The 26,978-nt window shown below is 34.8% G+C and overlaps 1 protein-coding gene across 4 annotated transcripts in view; it reads right to left on the reverse strand.

Moving 5' to 3' along the window:
• Nox4 (NADPH oxidase 4) overlaps positions 1 to 26,978 on the reverse strand; it is a 205,105-nt gene that overhangs the window by 142,831 nt on the left and 35,296 nt on the right. For 2 of the 4 annotated variants that reach the window (XM_047517045.1, XM_047517046.1), the window contains exons 3-4: positions 9,358 to 9,468; positions 7,678 to 7,762 (exon numbers count right to left, since the gene is read on the reverse strand). In XM_047517045.1, the coding sequence (XP_047373001.1) occupies positions 7,678 to 7,762; positions 9,358 to 9,468 (196 nt within the window). The remainder of the gene's footprint in view (positions 1 to 7,677; positions 7,763 to 9,357; positions 9,469 to 26,978) is intronic. The other 2 variants (XM_047517047.1, XM_047517048.1) reach the window with 1 other exon arrangement.

Below are 26,978 nucleotides of genomic sequence, written 5' to 3' on the forward strand. Positions count from 1 at the left end.
GAGAAGGAGAGAGAAAACTTAAATTACTAAAATTTGTAATAAAAAAGGAAATATCATGACAGACACTATTGAAATACAAAAGATAATTAGAAACTATTTTGAAATGCTACACTCCAACAAAATGGAAAAATCTTGATGACATTGACAAATTTCTAGAGACATATGATCTACCCAAACTGAATCAGGAGGATATACACAATTTAAACAGACTAATTTCAAGCAATGAAATAAAATGAAATGCCATCAAAAGCCTACCAAAAAAGGAAAGCCCAGGACCAGATGGATACTCAGTCGAGTTCTACAAGACCTTCAAAGAAGAACTAATACCAATACTCCTCAAAGTATTCCACAAAATAGAAGAGGAAGCCCTTCCAAACTCATTCTATGAAACTATTATCACTCTGATACCAAAACCAGACAAAGACACATCAAGGAAAGAAAACTTCAAACCAATATCCCTGATAAACATAGATGCAAAAATTCTTAACAAAATTCTTAACAAAATTCTGGCAAATCACATGCAAAAACATACTTAAAAGATAGGCACCATGGTCAAATGGGTTCATCCCAGGGATGCAAGGTGGTTCAACATACAGAAAATAGTAAATATAATCCATCACATCAATAGACTTAAAGTTAATCATATGATCATTCAGTAGATGCAGAAACAGCATTTGATAAAATACAGCACCCCTTCATGTTCAAAATACTAGAAAAAATAGGGATAGTAGGAACATACCTCAATATTGTAAAGTCTATCAATGCTAAGCCCAAGGCCAATATCATTCTTAATGGAGAAAATTTAAAGCATCCCTCTAAAAACTGTAAGAAGACAGGGATGCCCTCTTTCACCACTTGTACTCAACATCTTCCTGGAAACTCTAGTCCGAGTAATTAGACAAAAGAAATTAAAGGAATATGAATAGGAAAAGAATAACTCAAACTATCACTATTTGCCAATGACATAATTCTACATTTAGAGGATCCAAAATATTCCACCAGAAAACTTCTAGAACTAATAAATGAATTCAGCAAAGTAGCACGATATAAAATCAATGCATTTCTATTCATAAGTAATGAATTCTCTGAAAGAGAAATTAGGAAAACTACCCCATTCACAATCACCTCAAAAAAAAAAAAAATAAAATACTTGGGAATCAATCTAATAAAAGAGGTGAAAGACCTCTACAATGAAAACTACAGAACACTAAAGAAAGAAATTAAAGAAAACCTTAGAAGATGGAAAGATCTTCCATGTTCTTGGATAGGCAGAATATTGTCAAAATGTCCATACTACCAAAAGCATTATACAGATTCAATGCAATTCCAATTAAAATCCCAACATCTTTCCTCATAGAAATAGAGAAAGCAATCATGAAATTCATTTGGAAAAATCAGAGACCCAGAAGAGCCAAAGCAATACTTTGCAAGAAGAGTGAAACAGGAGGCATTGCAATATCAGACCTTAAACTATTCTACAGAGCAATAGTAACAAAAATGGCATAGTAATGGCACCAAAATAGACAGGTACACCAATGGTACAGAATAGAGGACACAGAGACAAATCCACATAAAAAACTATTATCTCATACTAGACAAATTTGCCAAACACATACAATGGAGTAAAGATAGCCTGTTCAACAAATGGTGCTGGGAAAACTGGAAATTCATATACAGTAAAATGAAATTAAACCCCTATTTCTCACCCTGCACAAAACTCAACTCAAAATGGATCAAAGTTCTAGGAACTAGACCAGAGACCCTGAACCAAACAGAAGAAAAAGTGGGCCCCAAATCTTCATCACGTTGGTTTAGAACATGACTTCCTTAACAAGAGTCCTAAAGTGCAAGAAATAAAATCAAGAATCAATAAATGGGATGGATTAAAACTAAAAAGCTTTTCTCAGCAAAGAAAACTATCAACATAAAGAGAGCCTACGGGATAGGGAAAAAATCTTTACCACACACAGGTCAGATAGAGCACTAATCTTTAGGATTTATAAAGAACTCAAAAAATTTAATACCAAAAATACAAAGAACCCAATCAATAAATGATTTAAGAAACTGGGCAGACACTTCACAGAAGACATATAATCAATAAATAAATATATGAAAAAAAGTTCAACATCTCTAGGAATTAGAGAAATGCAAACAAAGCAACTCTAAGATTTCATCTCACTCCAATTAGAATGGCAATTATCAAGAATATAAGCAATAATAAGTGTTGGTGAGGATGTGGGGAAAAATTGCTGGTGGGAATGCAAATTGGTACAACTACTCTGGAAAGCAGTATGGAGATTCCTTAGATAACTTGAAATGGAGTCACCATTTGACCCAACTATCCCACTACTCAGTCTATACCCAAAGGACTTAAAATCAGCATATTATAGTGACACAGTCATATCAATGTTTATAGCAGCTCAATTCACAATAGCTAGATGTCCTTCAATAGATGAATGGATAAAGAAACTGTGGTATATATACACAATGCAATATTACTCAAGCTTAAAAAAGAATAAAATTATGGCATTTGTAGGTAAATAGATGTGGTTGGAGAATATCATGCTAAGCAAGGTAAGCCAATCCCCCAAACCAAAGGCCAAATGTTTTCTCTAATAAGTGGATGCTGATACTTTACAGCAGGGAGGGTGGGTGGCAAGGGAAGATTGAAGAAACTTTAGATTGGGCAGAGGGGAATGAGGGAAGAGGAGGAACAGGGGGTGGGAAAGATGATGGAATGAGATGGACATCATTACCCTATGTACATGCATGATCGCATGAATGGTGTGACTCTACATTGTGTATAACCACAGAAATGAAAATTTGTACTACATTTGTGTACAATGAATCTAAATGCATTCTGGTTGTCATGTATAACAATAGAACAAATAAAAAATTTAGTCTAGACATAATAATCACATATTTTATTAAAATTAATTCAAAATGGATCACAAAACTAAATGTAAAATTCTAAACTATAAAACCCCAAAAGTCAATACAGGAAAACATGTAAATGACCTTGGGTTTGATGATGACTTTTTATTTAGTATAATCAATTATTATAATTTTAGTCATACATGTTTATGCAGTACAGTGTGATAATTCAATACATGTATACAATGGGTGGTGATTAAACCAGGATAATTCACATGTCCAGGTTCTTGAACATTTTTAAAAATTCTTGCTTAAAACATGATATCTGTACACATTTAAGAAGTATAGTGTAACATTTCACAAAGGGTATACCATATATACTTATCAAATTATGGGAATTAACATGTTCATCTCCTTATAGTCACTTTGTGTTTAGAGACTTTGAGCTCCTCTCTTCCAGTTATTCATAAAGTGCATACTAGATTATTGTGAACTGTAGTCACCATACTGTACTGTAGAAAATTAGAAGTTACTCTGTGTTTGGAGATTTATTATAAAAACTTTTCACATTTCCTCTCACTCCTCTCATCCTTTAGTAATCATTCTCTATATTCACATCAACTTCTTTTAGTATTCGCATGTGAGAAAAAACATGCAGTATTTGTCTGTGTCTTATTTCACGTAACATCCTCCAAATCCAACTTTTTTGCTGCAAACTATAAGATATCACTCATTTATGACTTGATAATATTCCATTATAATTATAGGTGAAATATATGGTAGATCTGTTTTTAGTTTTGAAGAACCTCCACACTTATCTCCACAGTGGCTGTGCTAATTTATATCCTCAACAATACTACAAATTTCCTTTTCTTCACATCTTTACTAGTATTTGCTATTTTTGTTTTCTATTATGCTCATTGTCACTAGAGTGAGATGCTATCTCTATTTGGTTTTGATTTGTATTTCCCTGTTAGCTAGTCATGTTGATGAGTTTTTCAAACTTACTGGTCATTTGAAATTCTTCTTTTGAAGAGTACCTATTCATAAAATTTGCCCATGTTTAAATTAGATTATTTGTTTGGGTTGTTGAGTTTTTAATTTTTTTTATATATTCTGAATATTAATCTTTTGTTGGATGAATAGTTTCTAAAGCTATTTTTCTCATTCTGTAGACTATTTCTTCACTCTGTTAACTGTTTCCTCTGCTCCTCAGAGACTTCATAGTTTAACATAATCCTGCTTGTCTGCTTTTTGCTTTGGATGCCTGTGATTTGGGGGGGGAGGAGTCTTATAAAAAAGTGGTAAAGAGGTATGCCTATTCCAAAATGTTTCCCTGGTTTTTCTAGTAATTTCATCATTTCAGATCTTATATCTTTGAACCATTGCGAGTTGATATTTTGTGAGTGTGTGGGTGTGTGTGAAAGGTAGGGGTCAACATTCAGTAATCTATACGTGAATGAATACCCAGTTTTCCCAACACTATTAATTGAAGTGTGTTTCCATGGTTCTGTGTGTCTGCCTCACATCAATACTATGCTGTTTTGGTTACCACAGGTTTGTAGTGTATTTTGAAGCCAGATAGGGTGATGTCCTCTGCTTTGTTCTTTTTGCTCAAGATTGCTTTGGCTATTCTGAATTTTTTGTGCTTCCATGTGCTTTTTAGGATTGTTTTTTCTATTTTTATGAAGAATGTCATTGGTATTTTGGTGGGAATTGTATTGAGTCTATAATTTGGTGATGATCTTTAGATATAGCACCAAAGGCATGATTCATGAAAAAAAAAAAAAGGATCGATAAGCTGCTGGACTTCATTAAGGACAAGCCACAGACTGGGAGAAAATATTTGCAAAAGTCATATCTGATAAAGGATTATTATTATGGCATATACAGACCATGGAATGTTATTCAAAGCTAAAAAGTCTTAAAAATACAGCCAAGCCATAAAAATACATGGACAGAACCTAAATTCATACTACTAAGTGAACAAAGCCAATCTGAAAAATCTAAGTTCTGTATGATTCCAACTGAATGACATTCGGAAGGAGGTAAAATTATGGAAATAACAAAAAGATCAGTGGTTGCCAGGGGTTAGAGATAAGTGAGAGATGAACAACAGAGCACAATAGAAACACAGAACAGTGAAAATACTCTACAAGATACTACAATGGTGGATACATGTCAGTATACACTTGTCTAGACCCATAGAGTGCACAACACAAAGAGTGAACCCTTGACAGTAGAATGAATCAGACATTACTTTCCTATGTTCATATATGAATACACGACCCATGTAATTCCACAACATGTACAACCACAAAAATAGGAAGTGATACTCTATGTTTGTATGATATGTCAAAATACATTCTACTATCATGTACAACTAAGAACAAATTTTAAAAAATTAAAAACATAGAGTGAGCCCTAACATAAGCTGTGGACTGTGAGTAATAACTATGTACAAATGTAGACTCAATTGTAACAAATTGATCATACCAAATCGAGATGTTGATGATGCTGGAGGCTATGAGTATAAAGGTGTATAGGGAGTGTATATGGAAAATCTTTGCTCAGTTTTGCTGTGAACCTACTACATATGCTCTAAACAATAATTTGCCATTTTTTTTACAAAAGAAAAAGTGAACATTGTAACAAGTAATTTCAAAAGAAGTAAAACAAAGGTTGTGATATGACACAGGCATAAAACTTTATTTAAACAATTCTTCATGTTCTATATTTTCATCATTACTGAAATCTATAGTAAAAAAAACTCTCATTTTAAATTAACTGCATGTTAATTTATAGTTAACTACTTATTTATGGTTCAAAACTACAAATGCACCCTAGAAGAATTGCTATTCTGAATTCCCCTGGGGAGAAAACTGTCCTACATAACAAGCATATAAGAGACATCCTTGAGATACACACTTTCCTCAAAAAGTTTTTAACTCAAATGAATCCTCAATTCATTTTAGGTAGCTGGGAAGAAGTTATGCTAAGTACTTTATGTAGATATTTTCATTTAGCTCTCACAGCAAAACAGTGAAGTAGGTAGAATCATTCTTATTTACAGATAAGAACACAAAGGTTAGCCAGGTGTGGTGGCATACACCTATAATCCCAGCAGCTCGGGAGACTGAGGCAGGAGGATCATGAGTTCAAAGCCAGCCTCAGCGACTTAAAGAGGTCTTAAGGAACTCAGCAAGACCCTGTCTCTAAATAAAACATTTAAAAAGGGCTTGAGATGCAGCTCAGTGATTACGCACCCCTGGGTTCAATTTGCGGTACCAAAAAGAAAAGTAACAGCCAAAGTAGGCCACTAATGAGTGGCAGAGTGTGAACCCTCTAGCACACAAGCTCATCCAGTGGTATTCTAAAATAGCTCCGTCTCAAGGTTGTTCTCCAATTCAACAAAGTTATTTGGACACAATTACAGTTTAGAACGAATCAAGTAACAAATATGCCGCAGGTTCCTAATCCTCCTCCATTTCTGGTCTTTCACCCTCCTGGCTCTGACCCATCCCACCCTTACCACAGCTGAGGTCCGCATCTCATTCTAGACCCCGACTCTCCCTCCAGCCTGAGCTGTTCCAGAGTTCTAAACCCATCCCTGAAGTTCTTTCCCTCTCACCTCCAGAGGTGGGGACTAACAATGGAAAGATGTTCTGGGATAAAATAGTGAAGACGCCTGTTTCAAAAACGCTTGATAATTTTATAAAAGCTTAAAGTTTAATGATTTCTTGGTAATAGCTGGAGCAAAACATTCCTGAGTAAAAGTAGCCATACATTAATGTTCAGTTAAATGACTTTAGTATCAACACAAGTTATATCACATCACTAATGGTCAGATAAAAATGCCAAGTGTTATGACTTTGGGATAATTAGCCTCTGAAACAAAATTATATAGTGATTGAACCCAGAGGTGCTTAACCACTGAGCCACATCCCCAGCTCCTACTTTTTTTTTTTTTTTTTTTTTTTTTTAATTTTCAGACAGGGTCTCACTAAGTTGCTCAGAGTCTTTTAAAATTGATGAGGCTAGACTCTGACTTGCAATTCTCCTCCCCGAGTCTTCCGAGTCACTGGGATTACAGGCATGCGCCATCAAACCTGGCCATTTTACTTCTTAAAGAAACCACAAACTGAGGATCAGAGAGTTGACCTAACACAGGAAGGTGGATGGCAGCTGGAGGTAGAACTCACAGAACCTGTCTTCAGGGCCCATCACTTCATCACTATGTTTATTGCATTCTGTTCCAAAAATTTGAAATCTACCATATGAACACTCAATAAAAATGTATTTTATTTTATTTTAAAATGACTCTTAAAATTAAATGATTCTCACTTTATATATTTAACTTCAAATAGATTAAGGTAAAATTCCACAAATCTGACATCTATTTTTATACCCAAATATTAATATCAAGGACATATTTACCAAATATAGTTTTTGGGGGAATCACATTCTGTAAATGAATATTTCACATTCTATTTTTAAAGCATTTAAACTCATATCATATCATTACTTTTAGAGCCTGAAAACTTTTGGTCTGTTTCTTCCAAATTTTATAAATGAAATTATCCACTTTCAGGAGATAGTCCCCATCAGTGTGGGACAGGGAATTGGGGGGACTTTTGGCTAGACAATTCTCTTTAAACTCATGGAAGAGTACAAACTAACATATGTAAGAAAAGCTCAAGTTGATGACAGCCGATAATGTATAGAACAATAAAATGATACATTTAAACACTAGTAAAGTGTAGAATTCTAGAAAAAATATTTAGCATCATCTGGCTTTCTCACCTGAGAAAATACAGATGGTAACACCACAGGTTATATGAAATGTTCTGCTTTTATCCAATAATCTTCTTGTTCTCCTGCTTGGTACCTAAATAAATGTTATTTAATATGGTAAATAAGATAAACAATAAAGATGTACAATGTTTTTCACTATGATACCACTAAATATATGACAATTTTGGAAATATAGCAGAAGCCTATGAATAAAAAATTAGTGGGATGAATTATGATGTACTTAGTCAATGAAACATTCAAACCATTAAAAATAATGTGAAAAGATTATGTTATTGATTTTTTTAAATGAAAGATATCATTAGGTCATAAAGTTATAAAATATAAACTCTACTGTGACTTTAAGTTGTTCCAAATTAATGGCATTGGATGTTAATGTCTCTAAACTGTCATCAGTAGTTACTCTGGCAGAGTAGGATCAGGAGAAACTTTCTCTGACAATTTTACATATTTCTGTGATCTTTGAATTTCACAGTATATATGATTTCCTTTTCTAGCCAAAAATATAAGATTATTTTTAAATGAGGCAATCTCATCTAGGGTTTTAAATGCCTACTCGATCTTGTAGAAAAATAAATGTCAAGCATCTTTGAATATCTGTATTTCACACTGTGAAACAATTTTTGAAGACTCATTAAATACTGGGAGACTTAGGTAGGTACTTTTTATTTCCTGCCACTTCTCTTCTCTTTCTTCTTGCCAAGCCAAAAGCCAGTCATAGGGATCAAAACCTAGCATTTTACAATGGTAGGCAACCCAGGGAAGGAGTTACTTCCACAAATTGCTGCCTTAAAAATAAAGTTTCCAAATATAATTACATGAAAAGATTGAGAAGTTTTACTAGAGTAAGTTGCACATATGAACAGATCATCAAAGCCACCTCAAGTTAAAAATTCATTTTATACTACTATCTGCCCATTAGTGCCTTACTGTTTTAGTGATGAGTGAATTCATATGTGTACACAGTGCACACTCCCACATATGTATACAAGAATAATCAAAGATAAAAGAATTTTATTTGAGCTTTAATAGACTGTGCTTTTTTGTTTTCTTATATCCTTCATTTTACAACAGTAAATAGTGCACATTGTGATCACTATTTGATCAAGACATATTTTTTAAGTTCAAAATGTGTGTGTGTGTGTGTGTGTGTGTGTGTGTGTTAAGTAGGGATAGGTTGTCAACACTAGCATATGTTGCTCGAAGGTCACAGGGCTCTAACTTGTTCACCTGAATGTAGTTAAGTGAAAATACAGAACCTTAAGGAGGCAAGGTATGGTAGAGGGAGCTCAAAAGTCGGGTGAATTTCAGCTTCGCCTTCACTAGTCATGATCTTGGTCAACTCACTTTTGCTTTCCAATCCCCAGGTTCCTCAAGTGCAAAATGGAACTGATTATACCTGATTGCAGAATCATTGGGGAATTCACAATTTTATGCATGGAGTGATCAGCACAGTGCCTGAAACCACTGCTAATATTTCTTCGATCCTCTGCTCTATCCTAGTATTGTAGGAGAACTCATGGATCACCTTGACGGTTAACATGAACCTTACCATCATTTTTGAGGAAATCACTAAACAAAAGTCAGACCATGAAGGTTAAGCAGAACTAAGATGTGACCATAACACTTAATTTTATGTTGAAATTCATATGAGGATATTCTTTTCCTTACCTTCTGGGATCCTCGAAGATAAGCCAGGAGTGTTCGGCACATGGGTAAAAGGATGAGGCTGCAGTTGAAGTTAAGAACAGATGCTGAAGCTCTGCTTAGACACAATCCTAGCTGAACAAACAAGGCAAGGGTCAAAACATAGTCAATATAAAAGAAAAGAACCCTGACCTAGACCCACAGGCTGCAGGTCTCTCTCTCCCTGTTTCCTCTTTGAGGATCATGGCAATTGCCAGCCCCTTCAAGAGTCTTGAACAGCCCTCTTCCTTTCTCTCACTAGAAACCCCCTTGGAAAAGCATGTTTCTTTCTGCTCTGAATGACTGTAAAACTTAGTTCTCCTAAATCAGCTAGTGTTGTCATCAAATGAGTACATTCTTCCAGCTAAAGTTCGATTTCTTGTTTTGCCCTTACTATACTATTCTGGGTTTTGAGAGCTCTAGAGAGTCTCAGCACTGTTTTCTGCAACTCCACACTTATGTGACAATGGATCTTATATTCACTGGTAAAGTTTCAAGACTTTAAAGAGTTTTCATTTGTGTCCTCTCTCTGGAATTCTGTCTGCATAAGCCACTCCTTTATACCTCACCACCTGCCTGCAAGCTCTTCACCTCATTAACTATGCATCCTCAGGTTTCTAAGTAAGCTCTACTTAACTCCTCTTGAGTTCTTCCCTGACCCAAAAGTAGGAGAGATGCCACTATTATAAACACTCTCACTGCTTTCTGTTCTTACTTTATTTTTATGTCTTTTAATACTCTTTTCAATCTTCTCTTTTTAAGATTCATTTTATTTTTAATTTAGTGTACATATTCATGGGGTACTATATGATGTTTCAATATGTCAATACATTGCAGAATGATCAAATCAGGCTAATAGTTACGTATCACCCCAAATACTTATCATGTCCTTATAGTAAGAATATTAGAAATTCACTTTTTGCTATTTTGAAACATGCAGTGAATTATTATTAAATATAGTCACCATATTGTGTGACACATCAGAGTCTATTCCTCCTGTCTAACTGAAACTTTGCATCCTTCGATCAACATCTCTTTCCCCACCTGCCACCATCCCGCCCCACCCCCACAAGCCTCTGGTAATCATTCTACTCTCTACTTCCACAAATTCTATTTTATTTAGATTTAAAAATAAGCAATCTCATAAAGCAGTTCTCCTCCTGTGTGTGGCTTAATTCACTACACTCATTCATGTTGTTACAGATGTTCAATAAAATAAGATGGTACCTTAGAAAACTGCAATCCATATATTTGAGTATGTCTTGGAAGCAGGACATACATGTTTTCATGCACTATTTCCATTTGGTCAGAGTTTATTTAAAGCATTATCTTCAAAATAAATTATCTTCAAAAATAAATGAAGAATATCATAGCAAACACACAGTTGTCTATTATTACTGGCCATGCACAGTTACAGTTATGAATATGTTACATTTATTAATATATTAAACCTTCTGCAACTCTGGGAAGTAATATCTTTTTATCATTACTCTTACATAAAGGGGACTGTTACATCATAGTAACATTAAAAAATGTTAATGATAAGTAAAAAGGATGTTGTGGAGCCAAAATTAAAACCCAGAGGTTCCAGCTCAAATGTCTATGCCATAGACAAGTGCTTCAGACTACCTCTTCAAGTTAGCTTTTAAGAAAAAAGCCCAGAAAGTACATAGTAGGCAATAAATATTTTGTTGAAGGATTTGATGAATTTACATCTGAAAAAAGCAAATTTAGACAAGTAGACTGGATAAAATTACCTTCCTAATATCCCTCTCTATCACCAAGACTGTTATTATTCTTGTTCTTTTCTGAGGCACAAATATTTGAGGTTTTTAGAGAAAGCCGTAGCAATATGTTCACTGAGGACTGCCTACACACTGAGGTTGGAGGGCATCCCTAGCACTTTTATTCTTCTTTACTTCCATTTAGTAAGTGGCATGTTATTTTGAACATTTTATGTTTTTGTCTTTTTTCTCTAAGTAAATGGTAAGCCCTTCAAGAACAGAAAAAATAGTTCAAAAATATTTTAAGATCACTTTACATTTTATTTCAGTTCTCCTCTTATTAAATTATTTTGAATAGATTTTTAATGTAATCCTCAGATCAGCTCTAAAACTGAGTAGACAGTGTATTGCCACTTCAGAAATAAAGAGCTTTTACAAAATAATAATAATTAGGCCCACAATCAAAAATTCTGAATTAAATGCCTTGGAGTAGTGCCTGGATACAAACATTTCTGAAAGCTTCCCAGATGATTCTCATATGAAATCTGGGTTAAGACTCATAGTCAAACTAGCGAGCGAAATTGAGTTGTTCATAAGTTATAAAACAAAAACAACCAAGAAATTATAATGAATAAATGGAATTTTATAAGTTTACTGACCAAATTAGCTTTAAAATTGATTTTCATATTTAGAAACAAAATTATTCTAAATATGCTTAAATTAAAAAGTTACAATAACAAAGAGCTTATGTATCGAAAACTGACACAATAAGGAAGAGCTAACAGAGGCCTATCATTTCCTGTCCTCTAACACAGAACAGGCACTGTACTTAGTGCTTTTAATAGATCACAGGACATCATTTCAAAATGTTGCCAGATACAAATGATTTCTCATTTCACAACTGAGTTATGTAGGGATCTTAGAGGCTGGATACCTTCCCCAAGGTCACACAACTAGTAGAAGATGAATTCTGTACTCGAGACTGTGATTCTTTTCCTCTTGAGTTAAAATCGAGGTCAAAAAGAAAAAAAAGAAATGAAAATAAAATAAAATAAAATAAAACAGGCACAAAAAGTTATAGAAGGAAAAATATTAATAGAGGCAGGGAAAGCCTGCTCCTATAACCCCCTTGGGCCATATATATTATGACTTTGTTGCCAGTGGAGTCAAGTCAAAGGTCTTGAATTTCAACTCTCATCAATTCCAATTGCTTCACTTCATTCCTTGGTTATCCTGTATCCCTAACCAGTACCACTTCTTTTTCAGTTGGTATATATATAAACATATTTGTGTCTGATTAGACTCAAACTTCTCTGAGCTCCACTGCATGGCCTCGATTCTTACATATTCTTACAAGATCAGTCCTAGAGAGGCAGATCTCCCAAAGGTACCTCATCCCTCTTTATATCCATCTCTCAACTCTAGGGTCTAGGATGACAGAAATTGGTTTACACCTTTCTGCTCTTTCTTCACACCCATGTTGCAAGCCCATGTTGCAAGTTCCTCAAATGCAACATCCTGGTGTTTACAACTTTATATTCTTAACCCCAACACAATGGCAATACCCAATAATGTGGAATTGCACTGAAATTTAAGCACTTGTAACATGCTTTGATAGTCATCTTACTTTGTTACATACAACACTAACCTTGGTTCATCTGTTTATAATCTCCAATTATTTTATTCAGGAGGCCTGTATGTCTACCAATTACTTTAAAATAGCTCACGGTATCCTGCGAAAGCATTAGGAAGTGGTCATTGAAAGTGCCCACTATCATCAAGAAGATAAAGTTTCTCTACTTACATGAAATATAGTGTCATAAATGTTGGCAAAGGAGAAAAATCTATCTTTCACAAAAACTAGACACTCCAAAAACTTCTTAGTTCCATTATTCTTACCCCCAGAATTTTTACAAAAATCTTTCTGTCAGGCATGGTGGCACACATCTGTAATCCCAATGGTTGAGAATTGCAAGCTCAAAGCTGGCCTCTGCCACCTGGCAAGACCCTAAGCAACTTAGTGAGACCCTATTTCAAAAGTTAAAAATAAATTAATTAATTAAAATAAACTTATGAATATGTGCTTTATTATCAAAAGGAACTTTGTAGATGTGATTAAGGTTATGGACCTTAACATAGGGAGAGTATCCTACATTACCCATAAAGCCAGAGTTGGGGACAAGCAGTTAGTGTAGAAATAGGGGATCGGGTCAAATAGAGGAAATGGCGTCTATGAAAGCCAACTGCCTCTGGAAGTTGGAGACTGCCCCTGGGAGAATGGAATATCTGGAGCCCATTGATTACCAAATTTACCTTCCCTTATCAAGAATTGCAGGCAAGGAGCTGCTAATTAATGCCCCCTGGGCTCTTGCCTGTCTGAATCACTTTGGCCCTCCTCCTGCCCATTCCTTCTCACTTTATGCATCTCACCTGCAAAACCTGGCCTAGTCACATAGGCAAGAAGGAGAGATAAAGGGGAACAAAAGAGACCTTAACCTCTTTTGGAGAACAAAAGAGACCTTAAACTATAAAAAATGTAGGGCCCTGCTCACTTCTTGGGTTTCCAGAACATCAGCCATGGCCCACTTCTCCCTCCCGGGAGAAGTCTATATTATTACTACTTTTATATATTTTTTAATTCATTTTTATTGTAAACAAGTGGGATACATCTTGTTTCACTGTTTGTACATGAAGTAGAGGCATACCATTTGTGTAATCATACATTTACCAAGGGTAATAGTTTTTGATTCATTCTGTTACTTTTTTCTCCCCCCCACCTCTCCCACTCCTCTTATCCCTCTATAGAGTCCCTCCTTCCTCCATTCTTACCCCCTTCCCACCCCCTATATGTGTCATCATCCGCTTATCAGTGAGATCATTCATCCTCTGGTTTTTTGAGATTGGCTTATCTCACTTAGCATGATATTCTCCAAATGCATCCATTTGCCTGCAAATGCCACAATTTTTTTATTCTTTATGTTTGAGTAATATTCCATGGTACATATGTACCACAGTTTCTTTATCCATTCATCAATTGAGGGGCATCTAGGTTGGTTCCACAATCTGGCTATTGTGAATTGAGCAGCTATGAACATTGATGTGGCTGTATCTCTGTAGTATGCTGATTTTAAGTCCTTTGGGTATAAACTGAGGAGTGGGATAGCTGGGTCAAATGGTGGTTACATTACAAGTTTTCTGAGGAATCTTCACACTGCTTTCCAGAGTGGCTGCACTAATTTGCAGTCCCACCAGCAATGTATAAGTGTACCTTTTTCCCCACATCCTCTCCAATACCTATTGTTACTTGTATTCTTGATAATCACCATTCTAATTGGGGTGAGATGGAATCTAAAGGGTAGTTTTGATTTGCATTTCTCTTATTACTAAAGATGGTGAACATTTTTTCATGTTTGTTGATTGCTTGTAGATCTTTTTCTCTGAAGTATATGTTCAAATCCTTAGCCCATTTGTTGATTGGGTTATTTGTATTCTTCATGTAGAGTTCTTTCAGTTCTTTATATATTCTGGAAATTAGTGCTCTATCTGAAGTATAAGTGGCAAAGATTTTCTCCCTCTCTGTAGGCTCTCTCTTCGCATTGCTGATAGTTTCCTTTGCTGAGAGAAAGCTATTTAGTTTGAATCTGTCCCAGTTATTGATTCTTACTTTTATTTCTTGAGCTATGGGGGGTCCTGTTAAGGAAGTCTGATCCTAAGCCAACAAGTTGAAGATTTGTACCTACTTTTTCTTCGATAAGATGCAGGGTCTCTGGTCTGATTTCAAGGTCCTTGATCCATTGTGAGTTGATTTTTGTGCAGGGTGAGAGATAGGGGTTTAGTTTCATTCTGTTGCATATGGTTTTCCAGTTTTCCCAGCACCATTTGTTGAAGAGGCTATCTTTTCTCCATTGCATATTTTTGGACCCTTTGTCTAGTATTAGAAAATTGTATGTATTTGGGTTTGTGTCCGTGTCCTCTATTCTGTACCACTGATCTACCTTTCTGTTTTGCTGCCAATACCATGCCGTTTTTGTTACTATTGCTTTATATAGTTGAAGTTCTGGTATTGAGATACCCCCTGCTTCACTCTTCCTGCTAAGGATTGCTTTAGCTATTCTGGGTTTCTTATTCTTGCAGATGAATTTCATACTTGCTTGCTCTATTTCTGTAAAGTACATCATTGTGATTTTAATTGGAATTGCATTGAATCTGTATAGCACTTTTGGCAGTATGGCCATTTTGACAATATTAATTCTGCCTATCCAAGAATATTTTAGTTCTTTCCATCTTCTAAGGTTTTCTTTAATTTCTTTCTTTAGTGTTCTCTGGTTCACATTGTAGAGGTCTTTCACCTCTTTTGTTAGATTGATACCCAACTATTTTATTTTTTTCGAGGCTATTGTGAATGTAGTTTTCCTAACTTCTCTTCTGAAGATTCATCACTTATGTATAAAAATGCATTAGATTTATGAGCACTGATCTTATATCCTGCTACTTTACTGAATTCACTTATGAGTTCTAAAAGTTTTCAGGTGAAATTTCCTGGTTCCTCTAAATATATAATCATGTCATCAGCAAATAGGGATAGTTCGAGTTCTTCTTTTCCTATTCATATACCTTTATTTTCTTTGGTTTGTCTAATTGCTCTGGCTAGAGTCTCAAGGACAATGTTGAATAGAAGTGGTCAAAGAAGGCATCCCTGCCTTGTTCCAGTTTTTAGAGGGAATGCTTTCAGTTTTACACCATTTAGAATGATATTGGCCATGGGTTTAGCATTGATAGCCTTTACAATGTTAAGGAATGTTCCCATTATCCCTATTTTTTCCAGTGTTTTGAGCATGAAGGGATGCTGTATTTTATCAAATGCGCTTTCTGTATCTATTGAAATTATCATGTGATTCTTGACTTTAAGTCTATTGATATGGTGAATGACATTTATTTATTTTTTTTCAGTAACAAGTTTTATTTTTTTATTTGATGATCTGCTATATCACCCAGATTAACACATTTTAATAAATGCAAACTAGGTAGATAGTAATAAAATGGGCACCTAGAACAATAGCTTTATGGCAAAATGGACAATCAGCTAGTTCTAAAATATACCAAATTTGTGGAAAATTCAGAAACAACCAGAGAAAGTATATTTATATTAGTAAATTATTGCTTCATAATTTTAAATGAGATAGAGCATAGTCCATAATCCACAGAAGAGAACCTACTTTAAGTTTTTTTTTTAATTGGGTGGTATAAGCTAAATTAACTTAGTAGAGAATGATACCTTTTATGCTTAAGCATACCATCTACTAGTTTTTTCATACATTAGGCTTAATAATGAGAAGCCTCCATTAAAAGTAAAACCCACAAAAGTGAACTGGGAAAATGAGAATTTAGAATTCTCTTCCAATTATCTACTCTTTATCAGCAACATGAATTGTACCCCCAAATTAAGGGGATTTTAAATCATGCCAACATGTTTTATCACTTCTTGATGCAAATTAAGCTTTTTTTTTCTTACTTTCTTTATTTATTTTTTATTGTAAACAAATGGGATACATGTTGTTTCTCTGTTTGTACATGGCATACAGGGTAATATTTTTTGATTCATTCTGTTATTTTTTGAAGAAAAAGTAGGTCCAGAGCTTCAACATGTCGGCTTAGGACCAGACTTCCTCAACCAGACTCCCATAGCACAAGAAATAAAAGCAAGAATCAATAACTGGGATAGATTCAAACTAAATAGCTTTCTCTCAGCAAAGGAAACTATCAGCAATGCAAAGAAAGAGCCTACAGAGTGGGAGAAAATCTTTGCCAATCATACTTCAGATAGAGCACTAATCTCCAGAGTCTATAAAGAACTCAAAAAACTCCACACCAAGAATGCAAATAATCCAATCGACAAATGGGCTAAGGAAATGAATAGACACTTCACAGAAGAAGATCTACAAGCAATGAACAAACATATGGAAAAATGTTCAACATCTCTAGTAATAAGAGAAATGCAAATCAAAACCACCCTAAGATTCCATCTCACCCCAATTAGAATGGCGATTATCAAGAATACAAGCAACAACAGGTGTTGGCGAGTATGTGGGGAGAAAGGTACACTCATACATTGCTGCTGGGGCTGCAAATTAGTGCAGCCACTCTGGAAAGCAGTGTGGAGACTCCTTAGAAAACTTGGAATGGAACCACCATTTGACCCAGCTATCCCACTCCTTGGCCTATACCCAAAGGACTTAAAATCAGCATATTACAGAGATACAGCCACATCAATGTTCATAGCCACTCAGTTCACAATAACCAGATTGTGGAACCAACCTAGATGTCCTTCAATGGATGAATGGATAAAGAAACTGTGGTATATATATATATATATATATATATATAATGGAATATTACTCAGCCATAAAGAATGATAAAATTATGGCATTTGCAGGCAAATGGATGAAATTGGAGAATATCATGCTAAGTGAGATAAGCCAATCTCAAAAAACCAAAGGAAGAATGATATCGCTAATAAGTGGATGATGACACATAATGGGGGGTGGGAGGGGTTAGTGTTAGGGTTAGAGTTAGGGTTAGGGAGGGGGGCAAGAATGGAGGAAGGACTGTATAGAGGGAAAAGAGGGGTGGGAGGGGTGGGGGGGGAGGGAAAAAATAACAGAATGGTGAATGACATTTATTGACTTCCAGATGTTGAACCAACCTTGCATCACTGGGATAAAACCCACTTGATCATAGTGCACTATCTTTTTAATATATTTTTATTTGCGATTTGCTACGATTTTGTTGAGAATTTTTGCGTTGATGTTCATTAAGGATATTGGTCTGAAATTTTCTTTCTTCGATGTGTCTCTGTCTGGTTTAGGTATCAGGGTGATATTGGCATCATAGAATGAGTTTGGGAGGATTCCCTCCTCTTTTATTTCATGAAATACTTTGAGAAGTATTGGAATGAGCTCTTCTTTAAAGGTTTTGTAGAACTTGGCTGAGAAACCATCTGGTCCCAGACTTTTCTTTGTTGGTAAGCTTTTGATGATTTCTTCTATTTCATTACTTCAAATTGATCTATTTAAATTGTGTATGTCCTCCTGGTTCAGTTTAGGTAATTCATCTGTCTCCAGAAACATGTTGATGTCTTCGAGATTTTCTATTTTGTTGGAGTATAGATTTTCAAAATAGCTTCTAATTACATTTTGTATTTCAATCGTGTCTGTTGTGATATTTCCTTGTTCATTTCAAATTACAGTAATTTGGATAATCTCTCTTCTTCTCTTTGTTAGTGTGGCTAAGGGTTTAACAATTTTGTTTATTTTTTCAAAGAACCAACTATTTTGTCAATTTTTTTATTGTTTCTTTTGTTTCAATTTTATTGATTTCAGCTCTGATTTTAACTATTTCCTGTCTTCTACTACTTTTGGTGTTGCTCTGTTCTTCTTTTTCTAGGGCTTTGAGCTGTAGTGTTAGGTCATTTATTTGTTGAGTTTTTCTTCTTTTATTGAATGCGCTCCATGAAATAAATTTTCCTCTAAGTACTGCTTTCATAGTGTCCCAGAGATTTTGATATGTTGTTTCTTTGTTCTTATTTACCTCTAAGAATTTTTTAATTTCCTTCCTGATATCTTCTGTTATTTATTCATCATATAATAGTGTATTATTTAATCTCCAGGTGTAGGAGTAGTTTCTGTTTTTTACTCTGTCATTTATTACTAATTTCAATCCATTATGATCTGATGGAATACAAGGTAGTGTCTCTATCTTCTTGTATTTGCTAACAGTAACTTTGTGGCATAAAATATGGTCTATTTTAGAGAAGGATCCATGTGCTGCTGAGAAGAAAGTGTATTCGTTCTTTGTTGGATGGTATATTCTATAAATGTCTGTTAAGTCTAAATTGTTGATTGTGTTATTGAGATCTATGGTTTCTTTGTTCAATTTTTGTGTGGAAGATCTGTCCAGTGGTGAAAGAGGTGTGTTAAAATCACCTAGTATTATTGTGTTATGGTCTATTTGGTTTCTGGCATTGAGAAGGACTTCTTTGATGTATATGGATGAGCTACTGTTTGGGGCATAGATGTTTATGATTGTTATATCTTGCTGATTTATGCTTCCCTTAAGCAGTATGAAATGTCCTTCTTTATCCCTTCTGACTAACTTTGGCTTGAAGTCCACATTATCTGAAATGAGGATGGATACTCCAGCTTTTTTGCTGTGTCCGTGTGCATGGTATGTTTTTCCCCATCCTTTCACCTTTAGTCTATGGGTATCTCTTTCTATGAGAGAGTCTCTTGCAGGCACCAAATTGCTGGTTCTTTGTTTTTAATCCAATCTGCCAGTCTATGTCTTTTGATTGATGAATTCAGGCCATTAACATTCAGGGTTATTATTGAGATATGATTTGTACTCCTGGTTATTTGGCTCTTTTTTTTTTTTTTTGACATGACCTGATTTCTCCTTTATTTGGCTGTTCCTTTAGGGTAGTTCCTCCCTTTGCTGATTTACATCTTTGTTTTTCATCTCTTCCTCATGAAACATTTTGCTGAGAATGTTCTGTAAAGCTGGCTTTCCTTTTGTAAATTCTTTTAGCTTTTGTTTATCATGGAAGGATTTTATTTCATCATCAAATCTGAAGGTAAGTTTTGCTAGGGATAAGATTCTTGGTTGGCATCCGTTTTCTTCAGGGCTTGGTAAATGTTGTTCCAGGCCCTTCTAGCTTTTATGGTCTGGATTGAAAAATCTGCTGATATCCATATTGGTTTCCCCCTGAATGTAATTTGACTCTTTTCTCTCACAACCTTTAAAATTCTGTCTTTATTTTGTATGTTAGGTATTTTCATTATAATGTGCCTTGGTGTGGGTCTATTGTAATTTTGTGTATTTGGAGTCCTATAAGCCTCTTTTATTTGATTTTCCATTTCATTTGTCAGATTTGGGATATTTTCTGATATTGTTTCATTGAATAGATTGTTCATTCCTTTGGTTTGTTTCTCTAAGCCTTCCTCAATCCCGATAATTCTTAAATTTGGTCTTCTCATGATATCCCATAGTTCTTGTAGATTCTGTTCATGATTTCTTACTGTCTTCTCTGTTTGGTCAACTTTATTTTCAAGATTAAATATTTTGTCTTCAATATCTGACGTTTTGTCTTCTAGGTGTACTATCCTATTGGTTATGCTTTCTATGAAGTTTTTAATTTGGTTTATTGTTTCCTTCATTTCAAGGATTTCTGTTTGTTTTTTTTTCAATATCTCTAACTCTTTATTGAAATGATCTTTTGCTTCCTGTATTTGCTCTTTTAACTGTCGATTGTTGCGATCATTCAATGCCTGCATTTTCTCTTTCATGTCCTCATTAGCTTCCCTGATCGTTTTAATTATGTACATTCTGAACTCCCTTTCTGACATTTCTTCTGCCATGCTGTCATTGGATATTATTGCTATACCATCTAAGTTTGTTTGGGGCATTTTCTTCCCTTGTTTTCTCATATTGTTCAGGTATCTATCCCTCTAATAGTGAAACTCTGGGATGTTGCAGATTTCCTCTATTGACTAATATTGTCTCTGTAGATTTCCAATAACTCTCCTCTTAGCCTTCAATAGCCTGAAGTCTTGGAGGAACTTGATAATGTGATGCTCCACTAGGAGGCTGGCCTTCTTGGGGTGGTGGCCTTCAGGTGGGGTATATTCCCTAGTGACTCTGAGTTGGTCCCGAGTCTCTCAATACCTCCTCTTCTTGGCTCCTGGGTCTTGTCAAAGGTCCTCTAATTACCTGTAAGTATCTCAGGAAGGGAGTTGCCCTTCCAGTGATGATGGCCACGCCCTAAGGAGTAATTTAGAATGCCTGCACCAGCCTATAAAGAAGCCTCTGGCTAATTCCATGATGGCGACAAACCTCAGCGTGGTGGTCGGGCAGGATTGTTCAGTGGTGGCTTCCGTCTTTGGCCTGGTGGTTGGGCGGGTTGGCTATCCACCACCCAACTCTGCAAGGCAGGTGGGTTGGGTGCCTGCCTGCTACCTCTGCAATGCAAGCGGCCTGACTCACCCGTCAGTTCGCTCCGCGACTACGACCACCCAGTGATGGCACCGACCTAGGTGCAGGGGTCAGGCGGGTTTGCTCAGTTATGACGTCTGTCCTTGGCCTGCTGGCTGGGCGGGATAGCTGCCCGCCGCCTACCTCCACAATGTAGGATGCCTGGCTCACCCCCAGCTCGCTCCACGAATGAACCAACCACTGCTCTTATTACTACCTTTAAATAAAACCTGCTTAATATGCTTGCCTTGGCGTGCTTCTCTAGTGTTCAAACTTCAACATTAGAGGGAGCAGAACTCGTCACCAGTAAACGGCAGTATCACCCAGGAGGATTCAATCTAATCATGTGAGCATTTAAGAGCAGAGAACCTTCTCCACTGGAGGCAATAGGGAGTGAGCAGAAAGGGATACCAAAGAAATTCCATAAATAAGGATTCACTGGTTGAGATGTAGGGGCCCCAGTGTGAGGGTAATGAGAAGCCTGTGAAGGTAAGGGTGACCCTTACTGACAACCAGCAAGAAAAAAAAAGACTTCAGTCTTATGTCTGCAAGGGACTGTGTTCTAGCAACACCCCAAATAATCTCAGAGACAGAGCCTCTCCAAGAACCCAGTTGATATCTTAATTTCAGCCTGTGAACTTCAGAGTAGAGAAATCGACTGCTAAGTTACTGACCTACAGAACTACAAAATAATACATTTGTATTGTTTTAAACTACCATATTTATAACAATTTGTTAAGACAGCAAAACAAAACTAATACAGCAAAATGTAGGTTAACTTTCATTAAGGCCTTATCAGATATTTCAGGCTGCATAACCAAAGATTTATTTCACAAAGCCAGTATAGGATATATTCTTTAATTTCATAGTAAATTTTTAGAAGTATGAACTTTGGATTCAGACAAGTTTTTTTTTTTTTCTCTTTTTTGGGCTGTCTAACCATATCATTTATTAACTGACTAACTGTAAACAAGTTATAAACTTCTCTGAAGAATGGGACATAAAACTGATATCAATACACTACAAAATATAGGTACCATACAGATCACTTTCTCCATTAATGTAATTAACTTAAATGCTAGGAACAAACAATAATTTAAAATACATTATGTCAGCATTTTTTTTTAAATGAGCAGTTTTGAAGTTGATAAACATATCCAAAAAGAAGTATTGAAATAAGATTCTAATTTAAAAGATACAAAAATAACTTAGTCACCCAAATAAAATGGAAAAAATAAAGATTAAAATGGAAAATTCAAACATCCTTATGAACAAATTAATATAAATCATAGGAGACTGAATACACTGCAGTGGTAGGATATATAGTAGATATTAAAAAGCTAAGAGCATTGCTATTTGACAGCAACAAATATTTTTATAAATTTATTTTTAATGTTTTATTTTATATAAGCAATAGAATTATAATTTTTTTCTTGAAATCTAACAAAAGGAGTATAAATTCTATATGTAAAAATAAAAACTAAAAAATAAAATAAAATAAAAGAAGGCCTAAGAATACAGTATGATAGGCCATGGTTTGGCTAGGACAATTTAATATTGTTAAGAAGCCAGTCTCTCAAAATCCATTCATAAACTTAATACAACTCCAATCAAAACTGCAGCAGGGTATTTTTTTATGAAACCTGACACACTTACTTTAAAATGTATGTGAAAATCAAAATCATAAAAACAAAACACTAAAAGAGAAGGAGGAAGAATTTGACCTCTATAAAATGGAACTTATTACAAAATCATAGTAATTTAGAGTGTGATTTCTTTGTGGATAGAGAAATGACCAGTAGAATAAAACAAAGACCCATAAAAAGAAATACATATATAAAACTGTGGTAGCTAATGTAGATGGTCTGGCAGATACCATCTACAGTACTGGAAAAATAAGTGTCTATTCAATTCAGGGGAAAATTTGTTATGTATATGTAAAAAAATGAGATTACTTTCCTATTTCAAACCACTCCAAAACATTAGTTCCTGAATGATAAAAGGACTTAAATATCAAAAGCAAAATCAAAACTTTTAATAAACATATGTAAATCTTTAGCACATTATCATACATGAGAATTTCTCAAGACACAAAAAACTCAAAATCAAGCAAAAAAGAAACTAACACGTTGAATACACAAATACACACATGAATTAAAACTATTTTTTCAATGGCAGAGAAATGAGGAACCCAAACTTCACAATAAAATGGTAAATTCTAGCGGGAAATGAGGAGGAAAAGATTGGTAAATGATAAGGAAGGAGTACATGTATAGTTTTATAGTATTCATAATGTTTTTAATTCTAGGTGCAACCATGTATTTTCATTATATCATAAATAGTGAAGTTGATAAGCCTATAAAAAAAGAATTATTGACTGGGCAGTGGTGCACACCTGTAATCCCAACTACCCAAGAGGCCAATGCAGGAGGATCACAAATTCAATCAAGGCCAGCCTCAGCAATTTAGGGACACTCTGTCTCAAAATTTAAAAAATAGAAAGTTCAGTGGCAAAGCACCATTAAGTTCAGTCCCCAGTGCTAAACAGAGAGAGAGAGAGAAAGAGAGAGAATTATCAAACCAAGATTATAACTTAAAAGATGTAAAATTGACACTAAGCCTCATCCAAATAAAATAAGAAAAAGATATCATCATAGAGAATTCAAATACCCTATAAACAAATTAATAAAAATCATAGGAGAGTATACTAGAGAAGTAGCTGGTTATATAGTCAATATTTTTAAATTATGCACAGAAACATAAATGAGGATCATGCCTAAATTAATAGACTATGTTAGAAACTGAGGACTAATGATAATCAGATTCTGTCCATTACATGGCAAGAACTCAAGGAATGCTGGATGATAATAACAGGAACAGTATATTCTGGGTTACCACTGAATTCTATGTCCCAGATCAGCTGTGCCTCATACACATTAAACACACCCACATTGCACCACATATTTTCAGAGAAACATAACCATTAGGTATTGATACAACACTTTTTGGGGAAATAATTTTAAATCAAACTCTTGCTAGATTGTCACTGCTGTTGTCTGGTACTATTTACATTCTTTATATAAATAGTGTATCACAGGAAACAAGATGGGATACTATCTGTGCATGTGTCCTTAAGTAGGCACAAAATGAGTCTTTTTAAGGATACTAAGAATATGTGTAAAGCAGATGCTTTTCTTATCTTTGATTTGTTTGTGCTCCTGAGAATTCCAACTTAATCCTTGGCAAAATTTCAATTCTTTCACACAGTATTTATTGTCAACAAATGAAATATTGTTCCTGAAGGGGTGACAGGATAATAATCAGTAATTGACAAGAAAGCAATAATTTTTCATTAAAAGATCTAAAAAGTAATGAATGTGTCCAGTTAGGCTCTTTCTATATCAGAAGTTAGAACAACTTAAAATACAGATCAGTGAATGTTAGAGAATGGACAAATAAAAATAATCCTCTCTGGATTATGTAATAAAGACGTTAAATATAATTTTCTCACTTCAATCAGCAAAGTTATTATCATTTGAGAGTGATGAGATTTTTTTTTGTTTGCTGTTTAACCATGCCTTCAAAGAAATAAAATAATTGATAATTCTTTTGATCTGGTATAGGTAAATGATAAGAAAATTTTAGCTCAAGTAACTTTTAGATGATAATTGTACCAGTAATTTTAATATACCACAATAAGTTCATTTAAAATAAATCAGCAAAAATCTATCAAAAAGTTTCAGGACTTAAGAGATACAAATAAATTATAATTCATTTTAGGGTCAATGCTTCAAAGAAAATCTGTATAGTTTTTAGTTCTCTAACTATTTGTTGCATGTGTGGAAGTGTTTATTGTGTTTACATTAAATCAAACAGTAATGTAAATAAAAGTGGCTTTAACTGCCCCCTTAGAGTTTATTTTGGCATTCTACCTTTTCCTTATGATGCTACAAAATCCATATGGAAATTTTACCAAAGATCTGTTTCTTCACATGCTTGTTCCTGAATATTCTCAGTACTTTAGGAACAAAACTGCTGTTTTACCAGATTCTCAGAATACAAATGTTCTTTTAGATGCTGTGGAGAGAGTTAAATAAAAAGGAGACAGAGCCACGTTTAATGGCACAATTTTAAGAAAATAGTTTACCTAATTTCTACATGGACAATATTCTAGTAGCTAAGTACACTTTTTTCGCTTGGTCACTATTAATCCATGAGCTCTATCAGCCAACTACCTCAAATTGTCACTAAAATGAAACCATTGCCCCACGTTATCCACCCCACCCTAGCTGAACCATTTTCACCCTCACCTGCTACTTGTTTGCAGACCTCACGAGTTAGTTGTCAGTAGATGGCAGTGTTATTTTCACATTTCAAGTCCCCATCTGTCAATCCTTTTTATGGAGTGCATGTTTTATCCCCAAAATTTATGTGTTGAACCCCAATCTCAGTGTAAAAGTCTTTGGAGGTAGAGTCTCTGGGATGTAATTAGTTTTAGATTAGTGACATGGAGGGCACCCCCATAGGAATAGTGCCCTTACAAGAAGAAGAACTGACTAGAGCTTGTTTTCTCTCCATCTCTATCTCTCTACCTATCTTCACCTTGATGTTAAGATACAGCAGGAAGACAGCCATCTGCAAACTAGGAAGGGGCCCTATCAGGTGTGGATCTATTAGCACCTTGAACTTAGATTTCCTAGCCTCAAGAACTGTAAGAAATAAGTGTTTGTTGATTAAGCCAATGAGTCTACGACATTTTGTTGCAGAAGTCCAAACTAAAACAGTAAAAATTATAAGAAGTTACGCCATTTGAAAGAAATTATAATTTGTTGGATACAACAAATATATGGTTATTGTCCTAAAATCAAACACAGATCTTGTTATCTTAAATGCTACTCTTAAGATACTTCTTAACAGCTATAAATCTGAATAAATTAACTGATATTATCTAATTTAAATCTAATCAAATATAATGGAATATAATATAAATTATGTGAAGTTATATAATTATATATATTGTAATAATATAATACCTAGCTCTTTGGACTTTTGTGAAAAGGAAAAACAGTCTACAATATAAGCCATATACAAAATTATCATAGAGGCTTAAGGTCACTCTATCACATTCTTTCTCTAAATGATCTTTTCTGTTTTTCTACAGTAAAAGTTACCTGTTCTACTTACATTATTTGTTTGACATGTATTTATTGTGAGGTGCACAGATTGCAGGAGTGAACTAAAAATAGAAAATGCCCTTTCCCTTGTGTTCTATATTTTAGCAGGGGAAACAAATATTAATCAAATGACTACATAAGCAAATGTGAATTTTAACAGTGATAAATGCAGTGAAAAATTTTGTGTACCAGGAAATATGATCCAAATGGGAAATCAGTAAGTCTTCCTTGATGAAGTGAAAAATAATCTAAGTCTGGAGAAGGAGAGTCAAAGTAACTTAAGAATGAGAATTGGAAAATATCATGCTAAGTGAAATAAGCTAATCCCAAAAAACCAAAGGCTGAATACTTTCCCTGATAAATGGATGATGATATATAATGGGGTTGCAGGGTTGCAGGTGAGAGAAGACCGGAGGAACTTTAGAATATGCTGAAGGAAATGAGAGGGAGGAAGGTATGAAAAATGGTGGAATGAGAGAGACATCATTACCCTATGTACATGTATGATAACACGAATGGTATGAATCTACATTGTGTACAACCACAGAAATGAAATGATGTACTCCATTTGTGTACAATGAATCAAAATGCAGTCTGTAAAAATAAGAAAAAAAAATGAGAAGACCATGTACTGTAGGAGAAAACACTATGATAAATAACATGTAACAAATGAGAAGATTGT

The sequence above is a fragment of the Sciurus carolinensis genome, chromosome 11, assembly GCF_902686445.1.
Source record: "Sciurus carolinensis chromosome 11, mSciCar1.2, whole genome shotgun sequence".
In the NCBI taxonomy this organism is placed as follows: domain Eukaryota; kingdom Metazoa; phylum Chordata; class Mammalia; order Rodentia; family Sciuridae; genus Sciurus; species Sciurus carolinensis.